This window comes from Arachis hypogaea, chromosome 12, assembly GCF_003086295.3.
Source record: "Arachis hypogaea cultivar Tifrunner chromosome 12, arahy.Tifrunner.gnm2.J5K5, whole genome shotgun sequence".
Classification (NCBI taxonomy): domain Eukaryota; kingdom Viridiplantae; phylum Streptophyta; class Magnoliopsida; order Fabales; family Fabaceae; genus Arachis; species Arachis hypogaea.
Window position 1 is genome coordinate 119,707,756 of NC_092047.1, and position 14,226 is coordinate 119,721,981.

General features: G+C 28.3%; 4 protein-coding genes across 4 annotated transcripts; all 4 read left to right on the plus strand.

Annotated features, from left to right (window-relative positions):
• Positions 1 to 1,529: 1,529 nt before the first annotated feature.
• Positions 1,530 to 3,107, plus strand: LOC112728918 (thaumatin-like protein 1b). The gene is made up of 2 exons (XM_025779267.3): positions 1,530 to 1,774; positions 2,214 to 3,107. Exons 1-2 carry the CDS (start codon positions 1,717 to 1,719, stop codon positions 2,888 to 2,890), a joined length of 735 nt encoding a protein of 244 aa, XP_025635052.1. The 5' UTR covers positions 1,530 to 1,716; the 3' UTR covers positions 2,891 to 3,107.
• Positions 3,108 to 5,125: 2,018 nt separating this feature from the next.
• LOC112729492 (thaumatin-like protein 1b) lies at positions 5,126 to 6,190 on the plus strand. The gene is made up of 2 exons (XM_025779670.2): positions 5,126 to 5,180; positions 5,465 to 6,190. Exons 1-2 carry the CDS (start codon positions 5,126 to 5,128, stop codon positions 6,139 to 6,141), a joined length of 732 nt encoding a protein of 243 aa, XP_025635455.1. The 3' UTR covers positions 6,142 to 6,190.
• Positions 6,191 to 7,579: 1,389 nt separating this feature from the next.
• Positions 7,580 to 9,799, plus strand: LOC112728919 (thaumatin-like protein 1b). Its single transcript, XM_025779268.2, has 2 exons — positions 7,580 to 7,779; positions 8,943 to 9,799. Exons 1-2 carry the CDS (start codon positions 7,728 to 7,730, stop codon positions 9,614 to 9,616), a joined length of 726 nt encoding a protein of 241 aa, XP_025635053.1. The 5' UTR covers positions 7,580 to 7,727; the 3' UTR covers positions 9,617 to 9,799.
• Positions 9,800 to 11,525: 1,726 nt separating this feature from the next.
• LOC112728920 (thaumatin-like protein 1b) lies at positions 11,526 to 12,960 on the plus strand. The gene is made up of 2 exons (XM_072209988.1): positions 11,526 to 11,733; positions 12,073 to 12,960. Exons 1-2 carry the CDS (start codon positions 11,592 to 11,594, stop codon positions 12,747 to 12,749), a joined length of 819 nt encoding a protein of 272 aa, XP_072066089.1. The 5' UTR covers positions 11,526 to 11,591; the 3' UTR covers positions 12,750 to 12,960.
• Positions 12,961 to 14,226: the final 1,266 nt, after the last annotated feature.

Consider the following 14,226-nt stretch of genomic DNA (forward strand, 5'->3'; position numbering starts at 1 on the left):
GTCGAAGGAAGGAGAGAAGTCAGGGACATTAGGGAGGGTGGTCTTGAACAAGGATGGGTTGGAGTTTTCGTGGAATCCAAGGTCCTTCATGATGGAGTCCCAATCAAGATTGTGCAGCACATGGTCCTCTAGCTGGTGAAGACCCTCTTGCTGTGTGTTGGGTGCAGTAGCCACCAGCGCAGCCTTCTCAGGGGTGGGGCTTCTACACAGGTCCAGCACCAAAAAAACATTCATTTAATATAAAAAAAACATCTTAATACTTAACAAAAGAAACATCTAATTATATTTTAGCAAAAATAATTAAATATCTATAAAATTTAAAAAAAATATGAAATTCTTAAAGAAATGGATATTCACATTTGCAATACAAAAAAATTCGAAAAATATATAAAAGAACATCCATTTAGTATGAAAAAGAAACATTCTGATACTTAGTAGAAGAAACATCCATATATATTAACTCGTAGAGATTTTGAATTCATTCAAAGATATTTGGCTGGTTTTGGCTGATATGCTTTTGGTTCCCTAGCTTTACTCTTCTATGAAAGATAAAAACAAATAAAGATAAGATAAGAACAACTAAAGATAAGATAAAGAAAAAATAAGATAAGATAATAAAGACTAAAATTGTAATTGAATTTATGTATTCTGTTAGGTTAAATTTGTGAGCCACGAGACTTCTTTATTGATGTCATGGACTAAAGTGAAAGAGTAGTTTAATATAATTTAAATTAATCAAATGATTAACTCACTTGTTTATTTAAGTAAGTATCATGATTTAAATTTTTTTAATGTATAAACTATAGAAAAAAAATTAGTGTACTGAAAATACCGATATTCTAGTTGTTTTAACCGTTAATTTTAATTAATATATATTATATATCTTTTTTATAATTTAGATCAACAGTTAAAATAACTGGAACACTAGTATTTCCAGTATACATAAAACTCTTCCTAAACTATAAAGCAATTTCTTAGCCAATTGCAAGATCTTAAATAGCTGCGACAGATTATTTATTGGTAACCAGATTGAGAGATATTACGGAGAATCAAAATATTTTTTTTTTGTTATTATTTTGGTTGGTTTTAATTTGGAGGCCAGGAGGTCCAAAATAAAAAGACTAACCAGAAGCGTGAGGAGGCCCATCCCATTTTTGTTTATCCAATATCTATTATCAAGGCCCAATTAGAAGTGACAAAAAAGCCCAATTTAAAGCCTTAATTGGAATTAAATTTGGTCAAGAACGCGTAAGAAGCATTTTATTCCAACCTAAACAACAGAAACCATATATCTAATATAATTATCTATCTGTTTATGAATCGTGATAGATAAGTTAACCTTGGTCTACACAAATAAAACCATAACACCTCATTGAGATGACAAAAAGAATAGTCTTCGTGAAAAGAAAATTGATCTTGAAAATTTGACAAAATAACAAAAAAAAGTTGACACCGCCATGGGAATGATGAAACGTATAATTAATAGGACGATTCCACACACAAAACGGTCAATAGCAGCCATTGGACTTACTCAAAATCATAGCATTCATGCAACAAAATTGCACCACGTACCATACATGCATAGTTGAAGATTCAAGCCTCAATTCCTATATATACACTAATGCACATTAATTGTTACCATGTACTTCACTAGCTAGCTACCATAGCAACATTATTTTAGAAAGAAACAAAAATCATTCACTAATTTCACCAACAATGGCGAGTATTCGTGTTGTTGCTCTCTGCCTAGTTAGCTTTCAATTCCTTGTTTGTGGTACGTTTTAAAGTTCCAATCACATTTTGCATCTTTTTCTTCCTTCTATATGTCTCATTTCTACATGCCTATAATGTTAGATATATGTCTATGTTAAGATGTCTTTATTGTCAAATTTTGTATGAAATAAATTATATATGGTGGAAAAAAGTTTAATATTATCAACATTATTGGTCTATTTATTTAATGATATATAGTAAAGGGAAGCCATATAAACCATATACTAAAATTAAGAAATTTAATTTTAGTGCATAAAATTTTACATATTCATTCAATAACATTTATTTTTTTTATATGAAAACTTATGTAATAAATATTATAAAAAATAGTTATTTTGTTGATGTAATACTATTTCTTATTAATTATATTAAGTTATTATGTATATTATTAATAAATAAATGTATTAATATCAAGCTCTTGATTTTTGTTTTGTATGCAGTGATTGAAGGAATTCCAATTACTATCACAAACAATTGTCCATACACTGTATGGCCAGGATCCCAAGCTAACCAAGGTAGTCCACAGCTATCAAAAACTGGTTTTGAATTGTCATCCCAAAAATCCGACTCCGTCGACGTCCCGGCCAAATGGTCCGGAAAGTTTTGGGCCAGGACAGGATGTTCGAACAATAACGGAATGTTCTCCTGCGCCACTGCAGACTGTGGCAACCACGTTGAATGCAGTGGCGCTGGAGAAGCCACACCAGCATCTTTGATGGAATTTACGGTAGACACAAACGGTGATCACGATACTTACGATGTTAGCAATGTTGATGGATTTAACATTCCTTCTTCAATTACACCACAAGGTGGCACCGGAACTTGTAAAGTTGCAAGTTGTCCGGCCAACATTAATGCTGCTTGTCCGAACGACTTGCAATTTAAAAGTTCTGATGGAAGTGTTGTCGGTTGTAAGAGCGCTTGTGTGGCTTATGGTAAGCCGAAATATTGTTGCTCCGGGCCTCAACATAACACATCACAAACTTGCCCTCCATCAAATTACTCCCAATTCTTCAGCAAACAATGCCCTAATGCTTATAGCTATGCTTATGATGACAATAAGGGCACTTTCACTTGTTCAAAACCTACTGCTTATGCTATCAAATTATGTCCATAAATTTGTAATTTGCTTAATTAATTCCTAAATAAGAGGGACACTATATATTAATAGTATGGTTATGCCTTATTTTTTCATCACTTGGTGAAAAATTAAGTGCATATATTATATAGATATATACCATTCTAGCGTGTATGTTGGTGAATAAAACACAATCACACTTGTTGATTGTAATAGTGATTTGTCTCATCTAATAAAGTTTAATTCTTCTCTTTTCTTTTTCTTGTTACTTTCTTTCCTTTGACTAACTCTTTCTAACTCATTCCATTTATAATAATCATTCAGTCATACATTCTCTCTAAACACTTTTTATTCATTTCTTTAATAAATATATGACCATTATTATCAGTGAATTTCATATATAAAGAATTACCAATAATTGAAGTAAATACCAATAATTGATATTCAACTTTTATTTCTAAAATACCATCATAAAAAGTTAATTAAAAAATATATTTATTCTTTTTAGTTACTTTGGATAATAACTTTTTTCTATTTAAAAATTTCATATAATAAACGACTAAAAATTCTGATTAATAGACATGTATACGTGTTATTATTATCCACTGGTATAAATATAAATAATACAATTACAGGAATTCTGAATCTTATTATTTAGGTGAATTTTATGGTGTAAAATTTGTTTAAATTCTTCATGTGTAGAATTGACGTAGATCTTTCTTTATAAAAACATGTGTTCATCTGAAAGTTATAATTTTTGTCCGATAATAATAGGAGTGAGCAGATAATGATCATTTTTATAAATTTTTTAAAACTCATTATGGTAGGTTAATTGTACTTTGAGATAATTACTGTATAAAATTACGTTGATGTACATATTTTTTTTAAAAATATATATATATATATATATATATATAATATTAATCTTTTTAAAATGAAAAGATTAAAAAATTTCAAGAACAGGACAGAAAGTAAGTAGATCTAACTTTTAAATATCTAACACACATTTTAATGGATTCATTCACATTTTAACAACACAACATCAATGAATTAAAATTGAATAACCAGAGAAAAAACGCCACAGAAAAAGTTGCCAAACATTTTAACACCCAAAATCAATTTTATAAAATCACTTTTATTCAAATTTCAGTTTGTCCAACTACAATCCAAACACACACCTACTTATTTAGCATATGTGGCTTTCAACGTATGAACATAAGACATGAATTAATCAACAAGAACCGAATCAAAGGCATATTCCAGTTGAACAAACTTATATTATATATATTGGGCACGTATGAAATTGTAAAGTTGAATTTATTGGCAAGATCTACTAGCTATTTCGCTAGAACTTAATTTTTTTTTTTTTCCTTAAGAAAAAAATTTGCCTATCCCCAAATTTCAAAATTCCACGTTAGCTAGGTTTATCCAAAACGAACATTTATGTTGATATCTCTACGGATCGGATGATCTACTTATGGGCATATATCAATGAAGATATTTTGAATAATAAATGTAAGATATCACTTATTAGTTTGCACAAAATATTAAGACGACAAAAAATAATCAATTTAAACAGCTTAAATCTATTTTATCTAATATTTATTTATTATTTAATATTAAATAAAATTAAAAGTAATAAAATTTGACAGTTTTTAATTAACTTTTTTCATCAAATATTTTCATAAAGTGAATGTTTTTCATGATACATTATTGGGTAAAGACCATATCTAAATCATATCATCAATGATGATGAGGTTACTATATATATTCATTATAATTAAGGCATGGTGATGAAAAACATCGATCTCAATAAGATAAACTTGAATTAATAAACAAAAGCTACATATAGTTTCAATTTTATACCACTAATAATTATTATGCAATTTATCAATGCATATATAGTTGAAGGTTAATCTTTAAAAAAATACAAAAATATTTGGTAATCAAATTAAATTAACTAAAAATAGTTAAAAATTTATCTTATTTAATATTTATTAATTAGTATAGCAATTAATAAATGTTAAATAAGATAAATTTTAGTTTTTTTTTGTTTTTCTAATATTACCGAAAAAAATTGTTTAAATTTTTTTTATTTAATATTTATTAATTGTAGCGACAATTACTTGTAACAACAATTCATAAATATTAAATAAGGTAAATTTAAATTATTTTAACTGATTTTATTTTTATGTTCTAAACATTATTATTGTATGTATATATATGCCTCAAAGCATAGCAATGCACAAATATAATCCAATTTCATTATTAACAATGTCAACTATTCGTGTTTCTCTCTCTCTATTTAGCTTTGCATTCCTCCTTTGTGGTATATTTATGTTTTCAAGTTTCAACAACATTTTCCATCCTACTTCTCCTTTAAATTAAATTTCCTTGTGTTTCCTTTATCACATGATGTTGTTCTTTGGATCCAATATTATTATTTAAGAATCTTTATATATATGTCTTAAATTATATTCATATATACAAGATAAAAAGATAATAGTGTAGTTATCAAAAGTAACGTTCATATATATCATATCATATTATGGATACAAATATCATAATATATTATTTAATATTTTAATTTCTTTGTTTTCTCTTTGCATGCAGTGGGTCAAGGAGCACAAATTACATTCACAAACAATTGTCCATACACTGTATGGCCAGGAACACAATCTGGTGCAACTAGTCCTCAACTATCATCCACTGGTTTCGAATTAGCATCCGGAGCATCCAACACATTGGAACTTCCGTCCGGATGGTCCGGAAAGTTTTGGGCTAGAACAGGATGCTCCAATAATAATGGAGTATTCTCCTGCACCACCGCAGACTGTGGTAACCACGTTGAATGTGGTGGTGCTGGAGAAGCCACACCAGCATCTCTAATAGAAATTACTACAGGAAATAATAATGGTGCACAAGATTTTTACGATGTTAGTAATGTGGACGGATTTAATGTTCCTTCTTCAATGAGCCCACAAGGTGGCTCCGGTGCTTGTGGCACTGCGAGTTGTCCGGTTAACATTAATGCTGCTTGTCCGGCTGAATTGCAATTTAAAGGTTCTGATAAAAGTGTTGTCGGTTGCAAGAGTGCTTGTGTGATTTTTAATACACCTGAATATTGTTGCAATGGTGATCATAACACACCACAAACTTGCCCTCCAACAAACTACTCTCAATTCTTCAGCCAACAGTGCCCTAATGCTTATAGCTATGCTTATGATGATAAGAGGGGAACTTTTACTTGCTCAGGAAACCCTAGTTATGTTCTCAAGTTCTGTCCTTGATTTTATGTACATTAGTTTGGGAGGAACGTAACATGGATATATAATTGTGTTGTGACTAATTAAGTTTTTTACTTTTGTTAGAAATAAGAGAAAAGAAATTAAAAAGAAAGAAAAGAAAAAGAATAAAAAATATATAAAGAGAAATTTATGTTTTTTTTTTCATATAAAATATAATAAATAGAAATTTAACATTTCTTTAATTAATCATAAAGTGTACTATTTTTATTTAATAAAAGATGTTCATTTAAGGATGAATTTGAATTATATCAAAATTAGACTCAATTGAGTTCATGATAAAGAAATAATGATAAAAAAACAATAGGATAAACAAGACAATAATTGAAATTAATAAAAAAAATTAAATTATAATTGAAATAGAAACAAAAGATAGATTGAAATTGAGTATAAAGAAAATCACTCTACTTTCTACCTAATTTATTGATACAACAAGAGAGAAACTCCTCAACCTAACTTGTCAACACCATAATTTGGGAATTGAATCGAAGGGATTCCTCAACATTCTACTCAATTCTCCGATGCAACAAAAAATGGACTCCTCAACCTCAATTGTCGACACCATAGTTTCATCACGAAAACAAAAAAGGGGTTTTGAAACTTTTAAATCATTCTATACTACGACTACAATAGCTAAGGAGGTATTTATAACCTCTTATTAGGTTAAAACAAAGAAATCCCTAAAATCCATACAGATAAGGCCCAATTTAATAATTAAATAAACAAAATTAAAATATATTAAATTAAAACATCATAAAAATGTAAATTAATATATTTTAAATAACACTTTAACTCTTCATATTACGAACATTCTCTAATTTGGCAACAAAATTATTAAGACTTTTATTTTTTATTTTTGGGCATTCTATCATGTGCGGATTAAATATTGGAGTTATTAGGCACATATGCGTGGAAATTTTGAAATTGATGAGTTTATTGAAAAGATTTGTTATTTGTGTGAAATTTCGCGGTGGATTTTTCACCTCAGGTTTAGTAGCTAGATAGCCTAGAATAAAACATTTACGTGTAACAACGGCAAGTTGAAGAAAAATAATCCATTTATTAACTTATTATTATGCACCATTTTATACGTAGAAAGACTTGGTCAACACATCATAATATATAAATACAGAAGGTGGTTGCTATATAGTGAAATAAGTAATAACTATTTTATCTCGAAATTAACATGATAAGCTTTTTATAAGATAAAAATAAAGAAGTAATAAATCAACGAATGAATGTAGAGGAAGCAATTTAGATATTTATTAGAAGATTAACATATCCAATTTCATAATGTTCTTTTAATTTGTCTGATTCAGAAAATTATGTTAGAAAACAAGAAAAATCTGCACCGTATATCACGGCATAAGGACATTTCTACATATATATAGCAGCCCCATATGGACCAATTCATTAGAGCCACGGTGTATTAATTACAATCCAATGAAATTGCACCACGTAACCATGAATATAGTTGAAGAATCAAACCTCAAAGCTTATAAATAGTAATAAGCATTGTATGGCAATGGCACATTCATAATATTTTCTTGATCACTAAGCTAACAACAATAATGGCGATTACTCGTGTTGTTCTCTCCCTAAGCTTTGCATTCTTCCTTTGTGGTATATTTTCATCAAATTCAAACCACCTTAATTAATAACTTCCATATTTTATCTCCTTTTATTTAATTTATTTTTTATTTTGTCTTGCCGTCATACTTGGAAAACAAAAAACAATAAGTTTAGACAATTCAAATTTACTTTATTTAATATTTAGTTATTACATGATACATTAAATAAAATTTAAAATAATAAATTTTGCCAGCTTTTAATTTTTACCAAACATTTCCATTTTTCTTATAATTTCTCTAGTTATCACATTTTATTTGGAGTAGTAGTGTCTTATAAGTTATCCCACCTTCATTTTTATATATAGAATAATATTTTTATATCCATGATGTTAATGATGGATGGCAGTATATATGTATATTGTGGCAGACTAGTTAAATTATGGGTTAAATGCAATTTTGGTCTCTAAAATATAGATCGAAAATTTTTTCGTTCTCAATCTTTTTTTGCATACAAAATCGTTCCTAAGGTTTAATTTGATTTCAAAATCGTCCTTACCTTAAGGATCAAAATCGTACGAAAGTAGTGGCAGAAGTGGCAGCAGAAGTTGATCATGGACAGTTTCTTCTTCTTCTTCCCTTCTCCCTTTATTTCTTCTCTTCTCCCTTCGCAGAAGCAGAAACACTCTCTTTTTTTTATTTTTTTTATTTTATAATTTTTTTATTATGGATAATTTAGTCCAAAATTTTAATATTTAAGTTAAAGAGATGAATTTAAAACTTGGTTTTAAACCTTAGGAACGATTTTATATGCAAAAAAAAAGTTAGAGACGAAAATTTTTTTTAACCTATATCTTAAGAATCAAAATCGTACTTAATCCTTAAATCATTTATTTATTTATTTTAACTTGAAAGTAGATTACTTATTGCATTGAATCCTACATCCATCCAAAATTTATTATATTTTTAAGTTCATCTGACTTTTTCAAAATAATAATTCATTGGACAATCATTTAATTTCTTCTAATAATAATTTCGAATATATATCTTTATGAATATATTACATTATTATTATTATTATTATTATTATTATTATTATTATTATTATTATTATTATTATTATCAAACCCAATATTGACATTATTCGCATTAAATCTTCTATAATATTATTTATTCAGATATATATGAATATTAACTTGACATAATTTGTTTTTTCAGTTGCTCATGGAGCTCAAATAACCCTTACAAACAAGTGTTCATACACAGTGTGGCCAGGATCACAAGCCAATGCCAATAGTGCTCAACTATCAACAACCGGTTTTGAATTGCCAAGTGGCCAATCCAAAACAGTTGATGTCCCAGCACCATGGTCCGGGAAGTTTTGGGCTAGAACAGGATGCTCCAACAATAACGGAGTATTCTCTTGTGCTACTGCAGACTGTGGCAACCACCTTGAATGCAGTGGAGCCGGCGAAGCCACACCAGCATCTCTAATGGAATTTACCATTGCATCTAACGGTGGACAAGACTTCTATGATGTTAGCAACGTTGACGGATTCAATGTTCCCTCTTCAATTACCCCGCAGGGTGGATCTGGTACCTGTAACGTCGCGAGTTGTCCAGCTAACATTAATGCTGCTTGTCCGGCCGCATTGCAATTTAAGGGATCTGATGGAAGCGTTATTGGTTGCAAGAGTGCTTGCGTGGAATTTGGCACTCCTGAGTATTGTTGCACCGGCGATCACAACACACCGGCGACTTGTCCGGCGACAAACTACTCCGAATTCTTTAGCAACCAGTGCCCTAATGCTTATAGCTATGCTTATGATGACAAAAGAGGAACTTTCACTTGTTCAGGAAGCCCTAATTATGCTATCAACTTCTGTCCATGAACTTAAATTAATGCATACATTATATATATGGCATTAATATTAATTAATCAATAATTTTGCTATGAAAAAATAAGTGCATATATCAATGCATAAATAGATTCATAGCACATGCTATATATATGGCATTGTTATAGTGTTTGTCATGAAATGTAATAAAAGATATATAATTTTTCTTCTTCTATATATATATGATTTTTCAACAGCAAAGTTTCGCATATAGCAAATAATTTTGTTCTTTTTATTACTCACATAACCACCTATTGCAAATTTACTTATCTCGTCCATATACTACTTGTAGTTTTTTTTTTAATTAATAATTACCGGCATATCCAAGGTTGAGGGGGTTTATACTTTATAGTTTAATTAGCAGTGTCTCAATTCATAGTTAATTCCAAAAATAAACGACAAGTCGTTCGTGCAGAGTAACCTATATCAATTATTTTAAATTACTTGGACTATAACATGCATGGTTTAGATATTTGTTGGGGCTTTATTTATTTACAATTGAATTTCTAAAATTTTAATAATATCATGATAGATGTATACTAAACCAGTCATTAGTCACCAAAAAAAAAAAAACCAGTCATTAAAATAAAATATATATTAAAATATTTATAAATATATTTATATACAAATATATAATAATTAATTTTAAGGTGCAAATGATATTTGTATTTTTTAATAATCTAATACGTTGTATACTTTGTGTTCTTATTAGTAATATGCGAATTCTTCCAATTTTTTGGTTTCTCAAAATAAGACAATTTCGATAAAGACACTAAAATTTTTTTTAAAGAGGTTTATATGTATCATGATATTATTAGACATTTTTTTTAAATTAGTTAATATTTTTTTTTAATAAACCAGAATAAAATCAGTTTATTATAGTAACAATAATAAACTCAATTATTCACATTATAATTATTAGATTCGATTTAATCCGATTAATTTACACAATCGAATTATGTTTAAATTTTTTGATAAAAAAGACAAATATATCATTGATTTTTGTTTTAAAAAAATAAAAAAAAAACATAATCCAACAAAATTAATCGGTTCGATCGAATCTAATAATAATTGAGTTTATTATTATTATTATAAAAAATTAATTTTATTTTAATTTATTAAAAATTTTAAAAATAACTAATTCATTAATATATCTAATAATAATACGAGACATAAGTATCTTTATAAAAAATGTTTTAGATGTGTCTTTACGTGAGCATCCTCCTGCTCAAAAAATATAATACGCGGAAACTCCTATCTTCACGAGTCTTTATCTCTTTTTGTTGTTGTTGTTTTTTTCTTTAATAGTTCTTGATCTACTCTTGTGAACGTAGTCACGTTTTCTCCAGATTTTTTAACTAGATTTACGGGAAAAGTGGTAACGTGTATGTAATATGTATTGTCTTAAAAAGGAAATCTCTTTTAATTTGCTCTTATTTTTCCGAAAATATTTAATAACAAAAAAAAATAAAAACTAATCACAACTTAATTATTTTATTTAATATTTATTAATTATTTAATAAATAATAAATAAAATAAATTCTAACTATTTAATATTCATTACTTTGTTTTTATCTAGTCATTCTTTAATTTAAAGATTAAAAGTTACAACGAACAAATCGGACTTTAGTTTTATTTATGAGTTCATTGAAAGAAAAAAAAAACTCAGTTATGCATGTCAAACCAAAACTATTATTGGAGAAAAACCTAACAACAGAAACTTGAGAGAGAGAGAAAAAAAAGATTTACAACACGTCATAAAAGATTAACACGAAGATTTCTTCTTCCAGAAAACCATGTTGAAAATAAGAAAATATGGCATTATATTAATTAATTTCTATACATATATATATATATATATTGCGGTCAGCAGCAGCCATGGACTAACTCATAGTCATCAATATGGCATTATATTAATTAATTTCTCAAAATTGAAAATTCAACCTTCAATTACTATAAATAGCAAGGCATGTTAATTGTTATTAGCACATACTTCATACACCATAGCAACATAACAAGAAGAAATCAATCACCAATTTCACCAACAATGGCGATCATCATCACCCGTGTTATTGCTCTCTTCTTCCTTGGTTTTGCATTCCTTGCTTGTGGTATGTTTAATTTTCATGTATTTTTTCATCACATTTTCTTTTAGACTACTAGTGCCTCTTAATTATCACATGATCAAGCATCAAGATTATCAAAAATATTTGAAAAATAATAAAAATTAGCTTAAATCAACTTAAAATTGTCTTATTTTATATTTGTATAAATACATAGTATTAGATGTAATAAATATATAACTTTAAATATTATATATAGATATTAAATTAAATAAGATAATTTTATATTATTGTCTTCTTAATATTATTGTAAGATTATAGATATGTACATGACTAAATAATGTGAATTAACCATGACTCTTAATTTTGTTTTTTTTTTTTTTGAAGTGGCACAAGGAGCTAGGGTTACCTTCAAGAACAAATGTCAATATACTGTATGGCCAGGAACCCTAACTGGTTCTCAAAAGGCGCAATTGTCACAAACTGGTTTTACATTGGCACCTGGAGCAACCAATTCTTTGAACCTTCCATCTTCATGGTCTGGTAGGTTCTGGGGTAGAACTGGTTGCTCCAACAACGGCGGAAGGTTCACTTGCGCCACTGGTGACTGTGGTACTGGTCAAGTCGCGTGTAATGGCAATGGTGGAGCCACACCGGCAACCCTAGTAGAAATTACTGTAGCATCTAATGGTGGACAAGACTTCTACGATGTTAGTAATGTGGACGGATTTAACCTACCTCTTTCGGTTAGCACTCAAGGCGGTAGAGGCACTTGCAAGACCTCGAGTTGCCCGACCAATATTAACCGGGCTTGCCCGAGTGAATTGCAAGTGAAAGGCTCGAATGGAAACGTTGTCGGTTGCAAGAGTGCTTGTGTAGCTTTTGGCAAACCTGAGTATTGTTGCACTGGTAGTCACAACACTGAAAAAACTTGCCCTCCAACAAACTACTCTAAATTCTTCAAACAACAGTGTCCTGATGCTTATAGCTATGCTTATGATGATCTTAGGAGCACTTTCACTTGCTCTGGAAAGCCTAATTATACCATTACATTCTGTCCTTAAATATTATAGCTTTGAGTAGCTAGAAAGGGATAGATCTTAATAACTAATTGTTGTGCCTTAGTTATACTTGACAAAAAATAACTGCACACAATTATTATACAGGATAAAAAAAAATAATACTACTAATAATCATCACATCCCTTTGTGATTGCATTGTATTAATAATATATATAGTGATTTCCAATAATAATAAAATCTTATTATAGTGTTATACCTTGTTTGGTTTATGTGATGATACTAACTTAAGTATTACGTACTCTTTCAATATTGTATAAATGAACATGTAACGTATTTATTATTTATGTTGTCTTTATTAGGATTTTTGTATGCTAGTCAGTAGTAATTCATTATCAAAGTTATATAGTTGATTCCAAAATCGAAATGATATATAGTTAATGAAATATATATAAAATACAAATCATTTTTTGTTTTTCAATCATAATGGTGACATGATATACGTCTATTTTAGACTTGGGGTGCTTCTTCTTTAATTTATGGTCCTTAATTATTACTCTCTCATAAATATATTGACTGATATATATACCTCACCAAAAAAGTATATATATGACTGGAATCACCAACGGTAGGTACAAAAAACGTAATAAGTAAATATTTTAGTGTATGAAAATAAATTGTCATGAATTAGACAACAACAATAAAATCTTATCTCATTAAAAAAAATTGGCTACATAAATCAAATTTATGATATTATTATATCTTATTAAGACTGTTAAAATAGATCAAATTTGTCAAATCAATTTATTTATCTATTAAAACGAACCCACTTTTATTTCTAAAATTATATCTATTTAAATTTTGAGTTAAAAGACTGAACTCAATTAACTCAAAAAATGACGGATTAAATAAACGATTTACTTAATTTTTTTAATTTTTTCAAAAAAATATGGCTGGAAAATATTTTTCATGATCGAATTGAAAACCCAACCCGTCGATAAAAAAGCAATTTGTTGAAAATTTTTTATTTAAAAATAATATTTTTTTGTTAAAATATTTTTTAAAAAATAAAATAAAAGAATAAACAGGTTGGTCCGTTTAATTTATTGAATTGAGAAATTATAGACAATGAATAAAACAAGTTTAAACGGGCCAACTTATTTAACTCGTGAACTTAAGCGGGTCATGCGTCTAAATGAATCGACGTACTGACCCGTTTAACAACCCTATATTTTTTATTATGTATTATACCTACAATAAAATTATAATATATAGATTTTTTTTTACCACCTCATATATGGTATTTTTAGGTTATTATATAATTGATTATATCTATGTCTAGCATAAATGTTCATATATGAGTTAATTTCAAAACAAAAAGTTCTAGTAATTAGATTTATAATTTTTTATGTGCCTTCTCTTAGTATTAATTTAATTTTTTAAGAGAAGTGATATCATGATATAATATTAGAATTTTTATAATCTAATAATCTAGAATTTCATTATTGATAACTCCAAAATA

What these genes read in the sequence shown, in the direction of transcription:
- LOC112729492 (XM_025779670.2), top strand. Translation starts at nt 5,126, where the DNA reads ATGTCAACTATTCGTGTTTCTCTCTCTCTATTTAGCTTTGCATTCCTC. An exon ending in CTTTGCATTCCTCCTTTGTG is followed by an intron (nt 5,181 to 5,464) that starts GTATATTTATGT and finishes CTTTGCATGCAG; the next exon opens with TGGGTCAAGGAGCACAAATT.
- LOC112728920 (XM_072209988.1), top strand. Translation starts at nt 11,592, where the DNA reads ATGTTAATTGTTATTAGCACATACTTCATACACCATAGCAACATAACA. An exon ending in TTTTGCATTCCTTGCTTGTG is followed by an intron (nt 11,734 to 12,072) that starts GTATGTTTAATT and finishes TTTTTTTTGAAG; the next exon opens with TGGCACAAGGAGCTAGGGTT.
- LOC112728919 (XM_025779268.2), top strand. Translation starts at nt 7,728, where the DNA reads ATGGCGATTACTCGTGTTGTTCTCTCCCTAAGCTTTGCATTCTTCCTT. An exon ending in CTTTGCATTCTTCCTTTGTG is followed by an intron (nt 7,780 to 8,942) that starts GTATATTTTCAT and finishes TTGTTTTTTCAG; the next exon opens with TTGCTCATGGAGCTCAAATA.
- LOC112728918 (XM_025779267.3), top strand. Translation starts at nt 1,717, where the DNA reads ATGGCGAGTATTCGTGTTGTTGCTCTCTGCCTAGTTAGCTTTCAATTC. An exon ending in CTTTCAATTCCTTGTTTGTG is followed by an intron (nt 1,775 to 2,213) that starts GTACGTTTTAAA and finishes TTTTGTATGCAG; the next exon opens with TGATTGAAGGAATTCCAATT.